The following is a 14,743-nucleotide window of genomic DNA, read 5'->3' as shown; positions in this document are numbered from 1 at the left end:
TAATTTTGAGTTCTTTAAGCTTTCAAGCATCTAAACAACAACAGTAACAACTAAGTGAGATCGATAGATCTTTATTTATATTTAAAATAAATTTTATCTTATTTTATAATCCCAAATATTTGATCAGGCATAGCACATTATGGCAAAAGGCAAATACGCTCGTCTCCAATGTCCCTGCCAATCCGTCCCAAGGCCAACACGGATAAGATAAATCACGAGCGGCTACTAGCCTTTGGAATAGTGACTAGCACATAAGGAAGGTATTTATCTCGACTTTGTCGAGATTCGAACCTCAGATCTCATTATGATAACACCTCATGCGTTAACTACTAGACCCATAAGGCATAGCACAGGTGGAAGACTAAAAGGAGAAAGAAAACCTAGGCATAGCACAGGTGGAAGACTAAAAGGAGAAAGAACATAAGTGGAAGACTAAAAGGAGAAAGAAAACCCAAATATTAGATCAGGCATAGCATAGGTGGAAGACTAAAAGGAGAAAGAAAATAAGTGTGTGACTGGTGTGGAGGAAGATTAAAAGGAGTAAGAAAACCAAATAATAAGTCGTCGACAGCAGGGTTCGAACCTGCGCGGGCAAAGCCCAACAGATTTCAAGTCTGTCTCCTTAACCACTCGGACATATCGACTTCGATAAGGTTTTAGATTTATTATTTTAATATAGTGTTTCAATTTTATTATATAATAACTTTTGCTATTTTAGACCACTCAGTTCTTTAAAAGTCCATACTTCTCCATTAGGTAATTGCTACATGATTTATTTGAAAATACACCTTTGAAAGGTTCATAATTTTATGATTGAGATTATTATTAAATTCTAGGATATTTGTGTATATGTGCAGATTGAGCAAGTTCTCTTAGCAATAAGTGGTTTTTTATTTCCTAAAATAATGAGAAATAAACAGGATTGGTAAAGGTTAAATGCAGAGACAATGATGCATTAAGGTGATTTTGCTCATCCTGAGTGTCTCTCATCGTCGGTCTCATAGTAAGATAAAGAGAAGTAAATCATGCACCGAGCAACCTCCTGAGTATGAGGATATTTAATTCTCATTGGAATGAACCTTGCGAGAATCCAATGAAACAAGTCTGTCACATGAGTACCAACTCCGCTACACAATATATAGAGTGCAAAAGTATATTGGAATCATAAAATGTGATTTTTATTTATTTATTTATTTATTATTAAAACAACTTCTCATCCTGTCTCAATCTATTTTCATTTGAAAAATACTCTTATTTTTAGTGATATTATAGTAATTATAATCTCATAGTTATTATACGACTGTACCAACTATGATTCCATAGTCATTACAGCATAATACTAATCAATATTAATAAATGTTAATTAAAAATAAAGTATCTATATTATAACATCTAATGATTCCTAGTTATTACAATATAATATTAACTCATATTAATCTGATGTGAAGTACTCATATTATAACAACTATAAATGGTAGTTACTATAACATAGTGTTAGTAGTGTTAATTACAATTGAAATATCTATGTTGTAGTATTGATGATTCCATATTTACCATACAACATTGAAAATAAAAGATTTTTAAAAAGTAAAAATATAGTAAGATGGGATGGGATGGGATGTTATTTCCATAATAAATGGAAGGATAAAAACACAATATTCTAATAAAAAGGATTTTTTTTATTTTTGCCCAAATAGAATTTTTACCCTAAGAACTTGGGTTAAATATTTGATGACTGACTTAAGATAATTCCCCTATGGAACTAATGAAGGTTTATTATGACAATTAAATTATGATGCCTATAACGATAAGATTTCATATTTCACAAGAAAATAAATCATCTAGAGATTAATTATCACTTTAAAAATGTAGTCCCATAAATTATTTAGTTGGTGACTTAATGCCTAGATTTGAATATATGTATAATAAGTTAAATTTATATAATGTGGTAAAACACGATTACCTCCAGTCTCCAATAATTTGTCCCTAGATTAATATAAAAAAACTAAATCATAGATAATTACTAGTCAAATTTCGATACCAAAATTTCATATGACAACACCTCATATCTTCATGGTTGCATCGTCCCAAGGGGACAAGTTAAATTTTTATAATAAACTTAGAACAACTTGAGAGAGAGTCTTACAATTATAAGAGATTATTTATTATATTATGTGTCTAATATAAGGGAATATGATTTAATATTTATCACAAGATAAGGTTCAAATCACATGCCCTATATTAAAGTTGATTAATTAACCACTTAACTCAAATGGTCAAATTATTAGGAAATAATGAACTACCACACTTGTACATGAGACTAAAAGATTGTACCCTCTACTTTCGACATCATTTTTTTTGGTTAAAACAATCTTGTACAACGCTTTGCTTGGCACTTAAATTAAGTTAAAAATAATGAACTTAATTAAGCCCGTAATAATGAACTAACTTTGCTTTAAACCATTTTATAAGTTAAATACGTCTTGCTCACAACAACCTAGAGTCTAGAAGCTACACAGCTTCATTTCCCTAATAATAATTATATACAAAAACGACGTCGTAACTACAATGTTACATATGTTTTTCTCGCCTACTCGAGAAATAGATTGTCCCATCAGAATTTAGCTTGCTTTTGTTCCGAGATGGCATCTTCTTTTGTTCTTTTTGATCTGTTTTGCCCACAGGATCCCGACGAAACCGAGCTTCTTCCTCTTCACGGAAAACTGCTTCTGTGCAGATCCTTCTTTACTCTCCTGGGGAGTTGTTAGAAACTCTTCCCTTCTGGTCAGCATCAGACCCAATGAAACCTTGGGTTTTTCATTTTCCTTCTCCCTGACTCTGCTGTCGTGCTCTTCAGGTGATTCTGGACTGATCAGCTTCATGCTCAGTATCTGCCCGATAGACAATGCTGGTCTTGGACCATAGTTTGTTGCCTCAGTAACCAAGGTTGAGCTGTTCAGGTCAAGCACACATGCATCCTTCCGTTGGTGCGATGCAGAATTCTTAAATTTTGTGGTGTTTTGTACACCAGAGCGCCGCTTCTGACCATTCTCAGATCGCCATCTCCGTAGAGCATCCTCGACAGCAAGCTTCCCTGTGTTGGCAACCTCTACCCGCTTCAGTGCATCTTCAAGTGCCTTCTTATATTTTTTTGCATCGGCAGTTGCATCCTCAACTTTCATCATCGCTTCTGATCTAGATCTGTTTGCCTCCTCTATTTGAACCATGACGGTTTCAATTTTCTGTCTAGAGATTTCATCTGCTTCTCGAGCTTTACCTGTTAGGTTGTGAAATTCCTCAATTGAAATGTTTATGCCATGTGAATTCTCAAGCTCTTTGATTGAATTATTACTGATCATTAAACCTTTTGTGTGGGCAAGAGCTACAGCTTCAGCTGCTTTCGCTGCTTCTTCGATCTTCTTAGCTGCAAGTTGTCGGGCTTCAGTTGTCTTAATGCTAGACTTTGTCTGAGCAATTTCCGATGTCAGATTGGTCAATTCAACTTTAGCAGCTTCTATTGACTGCATTGACTGTTCTATTTCCAAGTTCTTTTGTTTGATCTCCTGCAAAATATTACAGGGTTCTTCAGATCTCATACTTTGCAGATCTTTAGTCTTTTGCAATCTCGCTGCTGTCTGATTAAGTTCCTCCTCTAGTGATGAAACCAATGCAATATTTGAAGCCAGCTTCTCTCGGGTTTTCTCCAGTAAAACCTTTTCCTCTCCTATCCTCATTTTCAGCATTTTGACAGAAGTTTGAATGCCACATAGATCATTGGATGACCCATTCAAGTTTGCCTTGGTCTTCTTCGGGTCTAATGAAATCTGTTTTTCAGATTGGCTCAATCCTATCGTTCCACAAATTTCCAATCCATAATGCACTTCTACATGATCAACGCTCATAGATGACATATTATTGGTTTCTGATGTTTCTTCATGTAGCCTCGATTTTAAGCCAATTACAATATTTTTTGTCGTTTCAAGCTCTTTCAAGACATCGAGTGTTTCCCTTTCTTTCAGGATGAGATCTTTCTCTAGTTCAGCTATCTGTTCCTCCACTTTCATAACCTCAACATCCTCAAAGCAGTGGGGTTTCTGATGGAACGTGTGGAAGAGAGACTCAGGAATAAGCATTCAAAAAGAGTGCTGACATGAACATAGACCAAAAACAAATGAAAATAGCAACCACCCAAAGAACAATTTTATGTGCTTGGAAACAAAGTTTTTAATAGAACATAAATTTCTCAAAACATGCACTTGAATTTATGTTAATCTCAAATTGAGACCTCTAGTTCTATATTCCAGAATCATGCCCTTACCTGAACTTTCTACCTCTTAAACTGATCAATCATCAACCATTAAACAATTTAGAAGAAAAACTTGGCACTTATTTCTACCAAAAATCTGCCTTTCTATTCAAAAACAAAAAGTAATTTATTGTACTAAAATCCCACTTCTGTTTCTAGACCATGCAAAGGCTTGAACTTCTCGCCTTTCTTACCTGTCCCACATAGTTTTCCTATTATACAACAAATACCTATTTGTTTTTATCTCATCAGTATGCAATTCAGCTTTTGTTACATTCTGAGTTTAATATTTTCTTGAGGGTTGTGGGTACTCTAAACCTTTTCGGGATGTCGAATGAGCCTCACCTAGTAGAGAGCCTCAAGAACTTTTTATGTTTACTTCGTTTTCTTATCCCGGCTATGTTCAGGTCTTCCTATAGCATGTTTTCTTTTTGCCTTAGCCTGCACAAGTTTTACAAAATACAGAAATATACAAGTCCGTCTTCTCTCTTAACTAGGTATACTAAGGGAGTGTTTGGGAGAATTTTTGCTTATTTAAAAGTGATTCTTATAGAGATTATTTTAAAATTAGTGAGAAACTAAAGTATAAAGTATTTAGAAATAGAACTCAAATACAAGGTAGAGTTGGAGTGTTAGATGAATAATTACTTCCAAGCTTAATTTTTAATTAAATGACAACAATATCCTTAAATTATATAAATTAATATTTTTTAATTATCTAAATATAATTTTGATACACTATTTGTTTATATAATTATTATTATTATTATTATTACTATTATTATTATATTTAAATATTGTATCAAAATTAATTTTTTTATAATGAAATGTTATAAAAAATAATAAAAATAAAAATAACAAAATAACAAAATTTATATAATGTATAAAAAATTCTGAAAATACAAATTATATAAAAATATAAAATATTATTTAAAAAATAAATATCATAGAAATGAGGTGGCAATTATATAAAATAATAAATTTATTAAAGTCAAAAATGTGGCAGCATGTAAAATAATAAATTTATTAATGTTAACCATAAACAAAAAAGCAAAAGCAGAAAAAAACATCAAATTCTTACTTCCAGCTTTTTAGTAAAAGTTACAGAAGCTGAAGTAGAAGTTGACATTCACAAATACTCAAAAGTGCTTTCATGTAGTTTCTATATTAGAAGCGATTAGTAGAAACTCTACCTCTAAATCCTAAGACAAGAACTGAGGATTTCTTGATGTAGAAAGTAAAAAAGGCAGAACCCTAAAGGCTTAAAGAGATTTATTTACTCAGTCATGCAAACTATATAAACATCATGTACAAAATAGATATAGGAAATCTAGAAGAGAACTTACAAATAGTAGGGACTATACAACTCTTTCATAAGCTCTAGGGAGAGGAGAAAAGTGGGAGAAAACTTCACATCAATCTTGCTTTCTTGCTTGTATGCTTCAGTTGAGAGAAGAGGGGGCTTTTATAGAGAAGAGAAGAGGCTTCTGGACACAGGAGGAAGAATAAGTGGGAATCTGGTTAATGCTCTTGGTCGTCACTGTTGACATTTTTGCAGAAGTAGTGGTGTCTAACATCCTGGCTGACATTTTTGTAGAGGTAGTGGTGTCTAACATCTTGGTTGACGTTTTTATAGAGGTAGTGGTGTCTAACATCATAATTCCATCATGTTGATTAGGCTTGCTTCCTCTACTGAACCCGTAGATGATGGTAGTGTAGAAGTAGATGTTGTTAAGGGGTTTTATTTTTATTTTGTTTTTGGTTTTTTTTTTTTTTGGGTAGAATTGACATAGGTTTGAATGTTGAATGGAGTAAGAAAATAGAATGAATTCTGTTCCAAAGTGTTTTGACCAATAAATTTTTACAGTAAATGTTTCTCATGCTAAAGTATATTCTAAGGGGTCCTAGTAGGGATCCCAAAGCCAAGAACTTCCCTAAATGGATGATCTCCAATGTTTAAGTTGTTCTTCCACTGATTTGGGAGAAGTTCATTCTTTGTCAAGGTGGCAAGGATACTCTTCAAACGGAAGAAATTGAATATTAAGTCGTTGAATATCTATTTTTATTACATGTCTGGCTGGTTCAATGCATAAGTGTATCCATTTTGGAGGAGAGATATCCATAGTACATAGGACAAAAGCTTCTTTTTCATCAAGTATATGTTGTACAATTTTTCCAAGTTTATACGGAAAAGATTGTACTGAGTCTAAGTCATGAATCTAAGTAAAGGGAGTAATAAGACTGCCTCAATAGTTTTTGTGTTCAAAGTTTTTCACAATGGATGTTGGTTTTTCTGAATAAGTAGAGTAACTAACATCTGCATCCTAAATCTAATGTTTCTAGAGTTGCACATTGGGGAAAAGAAATGGTACATTTGATTTTATAAGTATATTCTTCCCCATAAGTAATAGTGATTAAGTTCTAGAAATGGTACATTTTCTGGTGTTGGATGTTGGTGAAACCAATTAAGTTCTAGAAATTGTTGGAAGGTAGAAGTATCATCCAAAGTTTGGATGTGAGTAGTATATCTTCTGGTGAATTTCTTCCAGAAAATAAGTTTCTTTTCTCTCAATTTTGGCTTACAATATTTCAAGTGATTGGTACTCCATAGGTTTTGGTATCCTGGTTGGTACCGAAAGTAAGTCACTTTCAAGTATTGTAGAAGTGCCATGAGTAGGGAGTGTTGTACTATGTTTTATTTTCTAGGATCTTTCCACCTGTTCTGAGTAATGGGCTGGTGATAAAGTTTGTATACCCAATTTGATTCTAAGTAAATCATAAGCCTCATCAACTGAATAAAAACCTTTGTATGAAGGTTTGTTTTCTTCTTGAAGTAGAACTTTGACTTCGTTCCAGTTAGCATATAATCTTGCATATGGTCCTTACAGAATAGCATAATAGCAAGAAAACTTTTTTCTCATTGGTTTTTGTAAGATTGGTAAGAAGTAATTAGATAGAGCATTAATAATAGTTATCTTATGATTAGTTATTCCAGGAGAGGTTGGAATATTCCAAATATTGTCCTTCAGACAATGTTGTACTGGATCCAGTTGTGCTCTTAAGTGAAACTGAAAAGTATCCTCTTTTCTTGAATATTATTGAAGTTTTCTATTACCAAATTTCATGGTCTTATGGCTATAAGTTCGGACTTTCTTTTGTTTGTCCATTTTCTTGAAATAAGAGAAGTTAGTAATCATGATAAAATATCAGTTAGAGAAATATTAGTTCCTTTTACATGTTCCCAATTTATTTTTGATCTTCTATTGATGATTGTCTGTAACTTTGATCCATCGCTTTGAACCAAGTCCTTTCCTTGTTCCTTTAGTTTCTTGGCTATATTTAATGATGCATAATTTGTTCTAAGCGTAATTGCAAATAAAAAGAATGAAGGAGTCTGAGAAATAAATAACTGCTAGTATTTCATAACCTAAGGAAGTAAAATGACTCTTTTCTTCGTATTTTCCTGAGGCATATCTGTAAGGGTGTAAATGAACCAAGCCGCTCGTGAACTATTCAAAGCTCGATTCGATAAAAGCTCGTTTAAGCTCGTTTAATGAGGCTCGTTAAGAAAACAAATCAAGCTCAAGCTTCACAATATTCGGCTCGTTAGCTCGTGAACACATTCGTTAAACTCATGAATCAACTTTTAAAAAAAAATAAAATAATTTTGATATTGAATTTATAAATTTTACATTCTACTTATGAAAAATATAGACAAATATATTAAATTTATTTATTAGAATAAAATTATAAATTTTAATAAAAATATTATAATTTTCTCTAAATATATAATTTAATTCTTAATGAATATTTAAATTTATAATTTATAATTTATATTTATTAAGCTCGTTTAGGCTCAATAAAAGCTTGAATAAGCTCGTGAGCCATGAATATATTCGTTAAATAAAGCTCGAACTCGGCTCGATTATAAACGAGTCAAGTTCAAACATTCAAGAGTTCGACTCGGCTCGATTACACCCTTACATATCTGCATAGAGATTCTGAAATTTTTAGGTCGTATTTTGAAGTTTTTCTAAATAAAGCTCCTCCCCATCCAATTTCACATCCATCGGTTTCGATGACTAAGTAATTTGAATCTAAAAGGAGAGTTAGCATTGCCAACGGTTAAAGTATCTTCGTCCTGAGATATTTTATTATACAAAGGACCACTTATTTTTCCAATATCTTTCAGATAGGGTCTAGCATAGTTAAGTAAACCCAAAAAAATCCAAGGGTTTTGATATCCTTCATTTTGTCAAGGAAATTTAATAATTTAGTGGAGATGTGGATTTGGAGTGATATTTTTCCTTGACCAATTATGCTGCCTAGGAATTCAATGTGATAATGCTAAATTTATTTTCTTCCGAGAGACAATTAACCCATGTTTATCAAATACGTTAAAAATCATGTGAAGATGAGCATAATGCTCTTTTGATTTGGAGAAGATTAGTATGTCATCTATATAGACAGAAGTAAAGGAATCAACTCCACTAAAAATATCATCCATTTTTCGTTGGAAGATAATACAGTCTAGGGATAGAGTCTGGGTGTATTTTAACTTGCCAATAACCAAATTTCATATCAAATTTTAAATACCATTTTGAATTCTCGATTTTATTAAGTAACTGATCTTTGTCTAGTACCTTCTAACTGTCTTCATGGCAATTATCATTGAAATGCTTATAATTAAATACCATTTTGGACTCACCTCTCTTTTGCTATGGTCCTTTGTTTACCATGAAAGCAGGGCTCTTATGTCTTGAATCGAACCTTTGTATAGCCTTAAGTTTAAGTAATTAAGAAATATGATTTTTGCATTCTTCTCTTTCCCAATTTATGCATCTTAAATCTTGTACCTTAATAGTTAAGTCAAGATTGATGATGCTTAGTTTGCAGTGTATTTTGTCTCGTTTCCCATATTTGGTAAATTTTCTCCTATGATTGCTAATTTTTCAAGTCTAGAAAATACTGTATCTAAGCTTTCTTGTGTTTTTAATAAAGTGCATAAATATGCAGAATCTACACAATCCTAACAATAAGTATCTATCTATGTCTTGATTATGGAAATAACAGGTTACTAAGTCTGCTACTTCCATATTTGGGCTTTCAGCCAAATAAAGTTAGTTTTCCTAAAGGGGAACCTCCTTTTTACCTTTATAGGTATTTTTAATAGGGCAAGGACAGCTTGAGGTCTGATTGAAAGATTCAGGAGGACGAGGAGGGCTATCACCACGCTTACAAGCGCTGACCTTTGATGGATAAGTAGAAAGAATGGAAAAAATAACAGGAGTAAAAAGAAAAAACCGCATAATATTTAGTGAGCAAGAGGGGCACGATCAAGCAAAATGAGAAAATCAGGCCTAAAATTAGAGGGATATTTTTGTGAGTCATAGGGCGAATCCATAATTGAGGAAGTAAAAGAGGAGAATTAAAAATGCCACAATTGGTGTAAAAACACAGATATATGTTTTTAACAAATTTGTAGTAGCTGAGTTGCTGGCTATCAAATTGGGTGCTGACAAGAGGTGTATTGGTAGATTGGATCAGCGAAGGAGGTAAGAATGAGGAAAGTAAATGTTCATCAATAGCAGAAGTGGTAGCTCTGCTATCCAAAAAGACATGGAGAGTGAGTTCATGGCCTTCCAACCTTGCATCTTCCGACCTATATGGACTTCTTGCTAAGAATTTGGCTCTCAACCCTCTCATATTTTTTTTATCTTGTACACTCATAACTCAAGTGAGAGCTAACGTATTAACCTAAACATAAACAATTGGCATATCAGACACATCCGAGGTATAATTGTACCAACAATCTCTCATTTTGATATTTGAGCTCATTTTAAACATATCATAATATACTATTAAACAACAAGAAGATAACAATACAATAAGCATAAAAATTGCAAAATCATGTCATAATATCAATAAAACAAGCATGAACTTAAATACGTTATTTCTCATGCTTTGTCAAATAACAAAATGAAGCTAACAGGAAAGAATGAATGTGTTATTCATAAACACAAATACATAACAAGGATGAGACACTCCCTCTTAACTAATGCAATGATAGAATACACCCCTAGACGTCACAACAGCAAACAAATAATCAACAATGGGGCACTCCCCCTTAACTACACATCATAAAAGCAACCAAATAATTAATGACGGAGCACTCCCTCGCTAAAACTACAGTGTTTAACAAATAAAAACTAGAGACATCATATAAAATCAAAATCAAACATACAAGATGTGCCTCCAACATATCAACTGTCATGATTAAATCCACAAAGTCAAAATATAACGATAAACACACAATGTCCCACTCCTACTTGAGATCCAAAGTGTGTGATACTTATCATCATCCGCTGGAGGAGGTGGCTGAGGAGGTCCACTAGTCCATGAGAATCAAATTATGCAAGGAAGCAACACACGTCTAGATATCAATTTGGTGTCGCTCCATACCCTCAAGATAAGTACGTAATTGAGCTATCTCAAATCGTGTATTCATAGTTTCCTCAAGCTCGGCATCATCCCTAGTGATGATAGCATCTGGTGTCGATCCCTAATCCCTGAGTCACGATCTCGATTCCTCAAACCATTGGGCTCCATTTTTTTTGTCCCCTCGGGACGAGCTAGTGGCTAGCAGATAAGGTGTTGTCATCATGAGGTCTGGGGTTCAAATCTCGACAAAGTCAAGATAAATACCTCCCTTATGTACTAGTAGCCGCCCTAGATAGCCAATCAACCCTAGGAATCTGTTAACCTTAGATTATCCTAGAACCCTAGATGGTTAGTAAATCCTAGGACATGGTTAAACCTAGTATCCGTCAACACTAGGAATTGGTTAACTCTAGGGATTGACTAACCCTAGATTTTTCGTCAACCCTAGATGGGCTTTGGCCTTTGGGGTAAATGGACTTTGGCTTTAGGGGTATATGGGCTTTGGGCTAAATGGCCTAAATGAACTTTGGGCTAAATGGGTCTAGGCCTAAATGGGCTTAGGCTTAAATGGGCTTTGGCTTTAGGGGTAAATGGGCTTTGACTTTAGGGGTAAATGAACTTTGGGCTAAATGGCCTAAATGAGCTTTGGGCTAAATGGGTCTAGGCCTAAATGGGCTTAGGGCTAAATGTGCTTAGGACTAAATGGGCTTTCGTCTAAATGGGCTTTGGGGTAAATGGGCTTTGGCTTTAGGGGTAAATGAGCTTTGGCTTTAGGGCTAAATGGGCTTTGGGCTAAATGACCTAAATGAGCTTTGGGCTAAATGGGTCTAGGCCTAAATGGGCTTAGGGCTAAATGTGCTTAGGACTAAATGGACTTTCGTCTAAATGGGCTTTGGGGTAAATGGGCTTTGGCTTTAGGGGTAAATGAGCTTTGGCTTTAGGGCTAAATGGGCTTTGGGTTAAATGACCTAAATGAGCTTTGGGCTAAATGGGTCTAGGCCTAAATGGGCTTAGGGCTAAATGAGCTTTCGTCTAAATGGGCTTTGGCTTTAGGGGTAAATGGGCTTTGGGCTAAATGGCCTAAATGAGCTTTGGGCAAAATGAGTCTAGGCCTAAATGTGCTTAGGGCTAAATGGGTTTTCGTCTAAATGGACTTGGGCTTTAGGGGTAAATGGGCTTTGGGTTAAATGGCCTAAATGAGTTTTGGGCTAAATGGGTCTAGGCCTAATGGGCTTAGGGCTAAATGGGCTTTTGTCTTAATGGCTTTGGGGTAAATGGGTTTGGGGCTAAATTGGCTTTGGGCTTAATAGGATTAGGGCGAAAAGGCCTTTCATCTAAATGGGCTTAGGGTCAAATAGGCTTTCGTCTAAATGGGCTTTGGCCTAAATGGGTTGAATGGGCTTAAAAACCTCCTCGCCCTTGTGTAAACAATTAGGGTGGTCAACCGCATTTATTGTACCACATAATATCATCTAATATCACGATTGAAATAGGTCAAATCCTCTTAATCACTGCAAATGAAAAGACTTAACTTTCATAATTTCGCATAAATAGCATAGCATATCGCTTAACACGAGTTACCTTAAACACTTAGCATAAAATGTTAGAGAACTTGACATAACATAACAACATAACAACCCTAACTTTCCTTGCGCCTAAATCATTACGCTCGCTCGATTTAGGGCTAATCATATACACGCGATGCTTGTTCAATGCACTCCAGGATGTGCATAGTTTGGACGTTCGGACCGCGTTCGACGATAATAGAACTAGTGGTAAGCTGCAATGCCCTATCTAGACTTAGTGTGATCTTCCCTCAGACTCGGACAAGCTTCCCCAAGTCAACTAATGTGGCCTGCCTGCGAGCGATCTCTGTCGCTACACCGAGGTCGTCACCTTGTTCGAGCTGTGATTGGAGGAAAAGGGTGCAGGGAATGCAGCCGCTACCATCGTAGACAAGGATGGTCAGAGTCTCGTGGATACGCGTTACACTCACCACGACCCCCACAGTCTCAACTCGCGCCACCGGCCTACCTTTTAGGGTGAACGACGGAGGTGAGTTAGGGTGGGTGTGGATGGAAAGGGACAAGAAATCAAATGCCCTGAGTTTGAAATATGCAGTTGGATCGACGGTTGTCATGTTGATAGCTAGTAGTGGTGGGGGTGGGACGAGCGTGACGAAGGAGAAGGAGAAGGAGAAGGAGAAGGAAAAGAGAATGGAGGCATAGAGTTTAGGGTTTAGGGTTTAGGGAAGAAGAAGCAGAAGAGCGAAGGCCGAAGAGAGTGACAGTTGAAGCCGAAGAATAGCTTAGGGTGAAGGTGGCAACGGTGGTGAAGGGAATGAAGCGATCTATATAATCGTGAATGTTGGAAGTGGGAATCAAGCGCAACAAAAAAAAAAAAAAAGAGTTAATCCTCACTCAATGCTACGCTGCATCATCCAATAGCCTGCACTGTAGCAGACGTGACACGAAAGCAAGCACGCGAGGGGACATGAGGGGACACGACGTGACACGATTGGGCAGGAGCTGACAGGTGACGTGACGGCACTGCACACGAGGGGACAACGATTGTTGACTGACAAATCACGCCACTGCACACGAGGGGACATAACGATTGCTGACTGACAAAAATGTGACGTGACGGCACTGCACGCGCGGGGACACGGGACAGCAGCTGACAGTTGACGCGACGACACCGCACGCGGGGGACACGAGAGGAACGGAAAGGACAGGAGCGAAGACGCAGACGTGACATAACAGCAGGACACGACGGGACGTTTACGTAATCAGGGCTGATAAAATAATTAATGAATTCATTAACAAATAAAAAAAATTTAAATAAAGATTAATTATTAAAAAAATTAAAAATAAAATAAAAAAAGGTGAGTGGGAGAGAAAACAAAACTCGTGGCATTGGATTTTTGGGCTTTTGGACTTTTGAACTAAGAGCTTTTGGGCTTAGGGATGTTGGGGATGTTGGGGCTTTTGGCCTTTTAGACTTTTGGTCTTTTGGATTGTTGTGCTTTTGGGCTTTTGCTTTTCGGCTTTTGGGCTTTTGAGCTTAGGGCTTTTGTGCTTTTGGACTTTTGATCTTTTGCGCTTTTGGACATTTGGGCTAAAAGATCATTGGGCTAAAAAGACTTTTGCAATTGGGCTAAATGTGCATTTAGCTATATGGGCTTTTGGCCTTAGTGTTTTTTGACTTAGGGCTTTGGTCTTTTGGGTTAAAAGATCATTTGCTAAATGTGCATTCGGCTAAATGTGCATAGGGCTTTGGTCTTTTGGGTTAAAAGATCATTTGCTAAATGTGCATTGGGCTAAATGTGCATTGGGCTAAATGGGCTTTTGGATTTATGGGCTTTTGTTTATATGGGATTAGGCCTAAATGTGCATTGGGCTAATTGGGCTTTTGGCTATATAGGTTTTGTCCTAAATGTGCTTTGGCCTTAATGGCCTCTTTTGGCCTGAATGGCTAATTTGGCTTTTGCTAAATGAACTTTTATCCCCTATCGCATACATCTATTAGCAAAAATGATTAGAGAAGATTAGATTAGATTATTTTGTGCACTGCAGCATGAATTCAAAGGAAAGAGTAAGAAAAATATTGATGTGGTTTAAGAAGGAGTATTGTATCTGAATATGCACTTATTGCGTAATTACCTTCCGATTATCTCTGTGTTGTATGCTAGCAAAAAAAACGCAAATTCATCATGATTCTCATAAACCCAATTGATACCATAACACCCTTCAACAAACATACCATAACAGTACATCACGTAGATTAGCATACAATACTATTAGACAGACGGCTTAATTGCATAACATAACACAGTACAATACTTAGGATCATAGAAGCTAGCATCAACGATTAGATGGAAGAGTGACAATCAACGTTTAGGGATGTGACAACCCGGCAGCTTGTGGCAACCCGGCATCAACGATTAGATGGACCCGGCTTATCATATACTTCCCTGGCCAATCTGATGCAATCGAG

At 35.8% G+C, this 14,743-nt stretch overlaps 1 protein-coding gene and 1 non-coding gene across 3 annotated transcripts in view; both read right to left on the bottom strand.

Annotated features, from left to right (window-relative positions):
• Positions 1 to 562: 562 nt before the first annotated feature.
• On the bottom strand, positions 563 to 644 carry TRNAS-UGA. Its single transcript has one exon. It is a non-coding gene; the product is annotated as a tRNA-Ser (tRNA).
• A 1,793-nt stretch (positions 645 to 2,437) lies between these two features.
• Positions 2,438 to 14,743, bottom strand: part of LOC122031824 (WEB family protein At2g38370-like) — a 29,162-nt gene continuing 16,856 nt past the window's right edge. The window contains exon 2 of one of the 2 annotated variants that reach the window (XM_042590997.1): positions 2,438 to 4,145. In XM_042590997.1, coding sequence (XP_042446931.1) covers positions 2,622 to 4,133 — 1,512 coding nt within the window. In that variant the 5' untranslated portion in view covers positions 4,134 to 4,145 and the 3' untranslated portion in view covers positions 2,438 to 2,621. The remainder of the gene's footprint in view (positions 4,146 to 14,743) is intronic. The other variant, XM_042590996.1, reaches the window with a different exon arrangement.

The sequence above is a fragment of the Zingiber officinale genome, chromosome 11A (assembly GCF_018446385.1).
Source record: "Zingiber officinale cultivar Zhangliang chromosome 11A, Zo_v1.1, whole genome shotgun sequence".
NCBI lineage: Eukaryota > Viridiplantae > Streptophyta > Magnoliopsida > Zingiberales > Zingiberaceae > Zingiber > Zingiber officinale.
The sequence above is the reverse complement of the archived record's forward strand: the minus strand, read 5'-3'. Positions and strand labels throughout refer to the sequence as shown.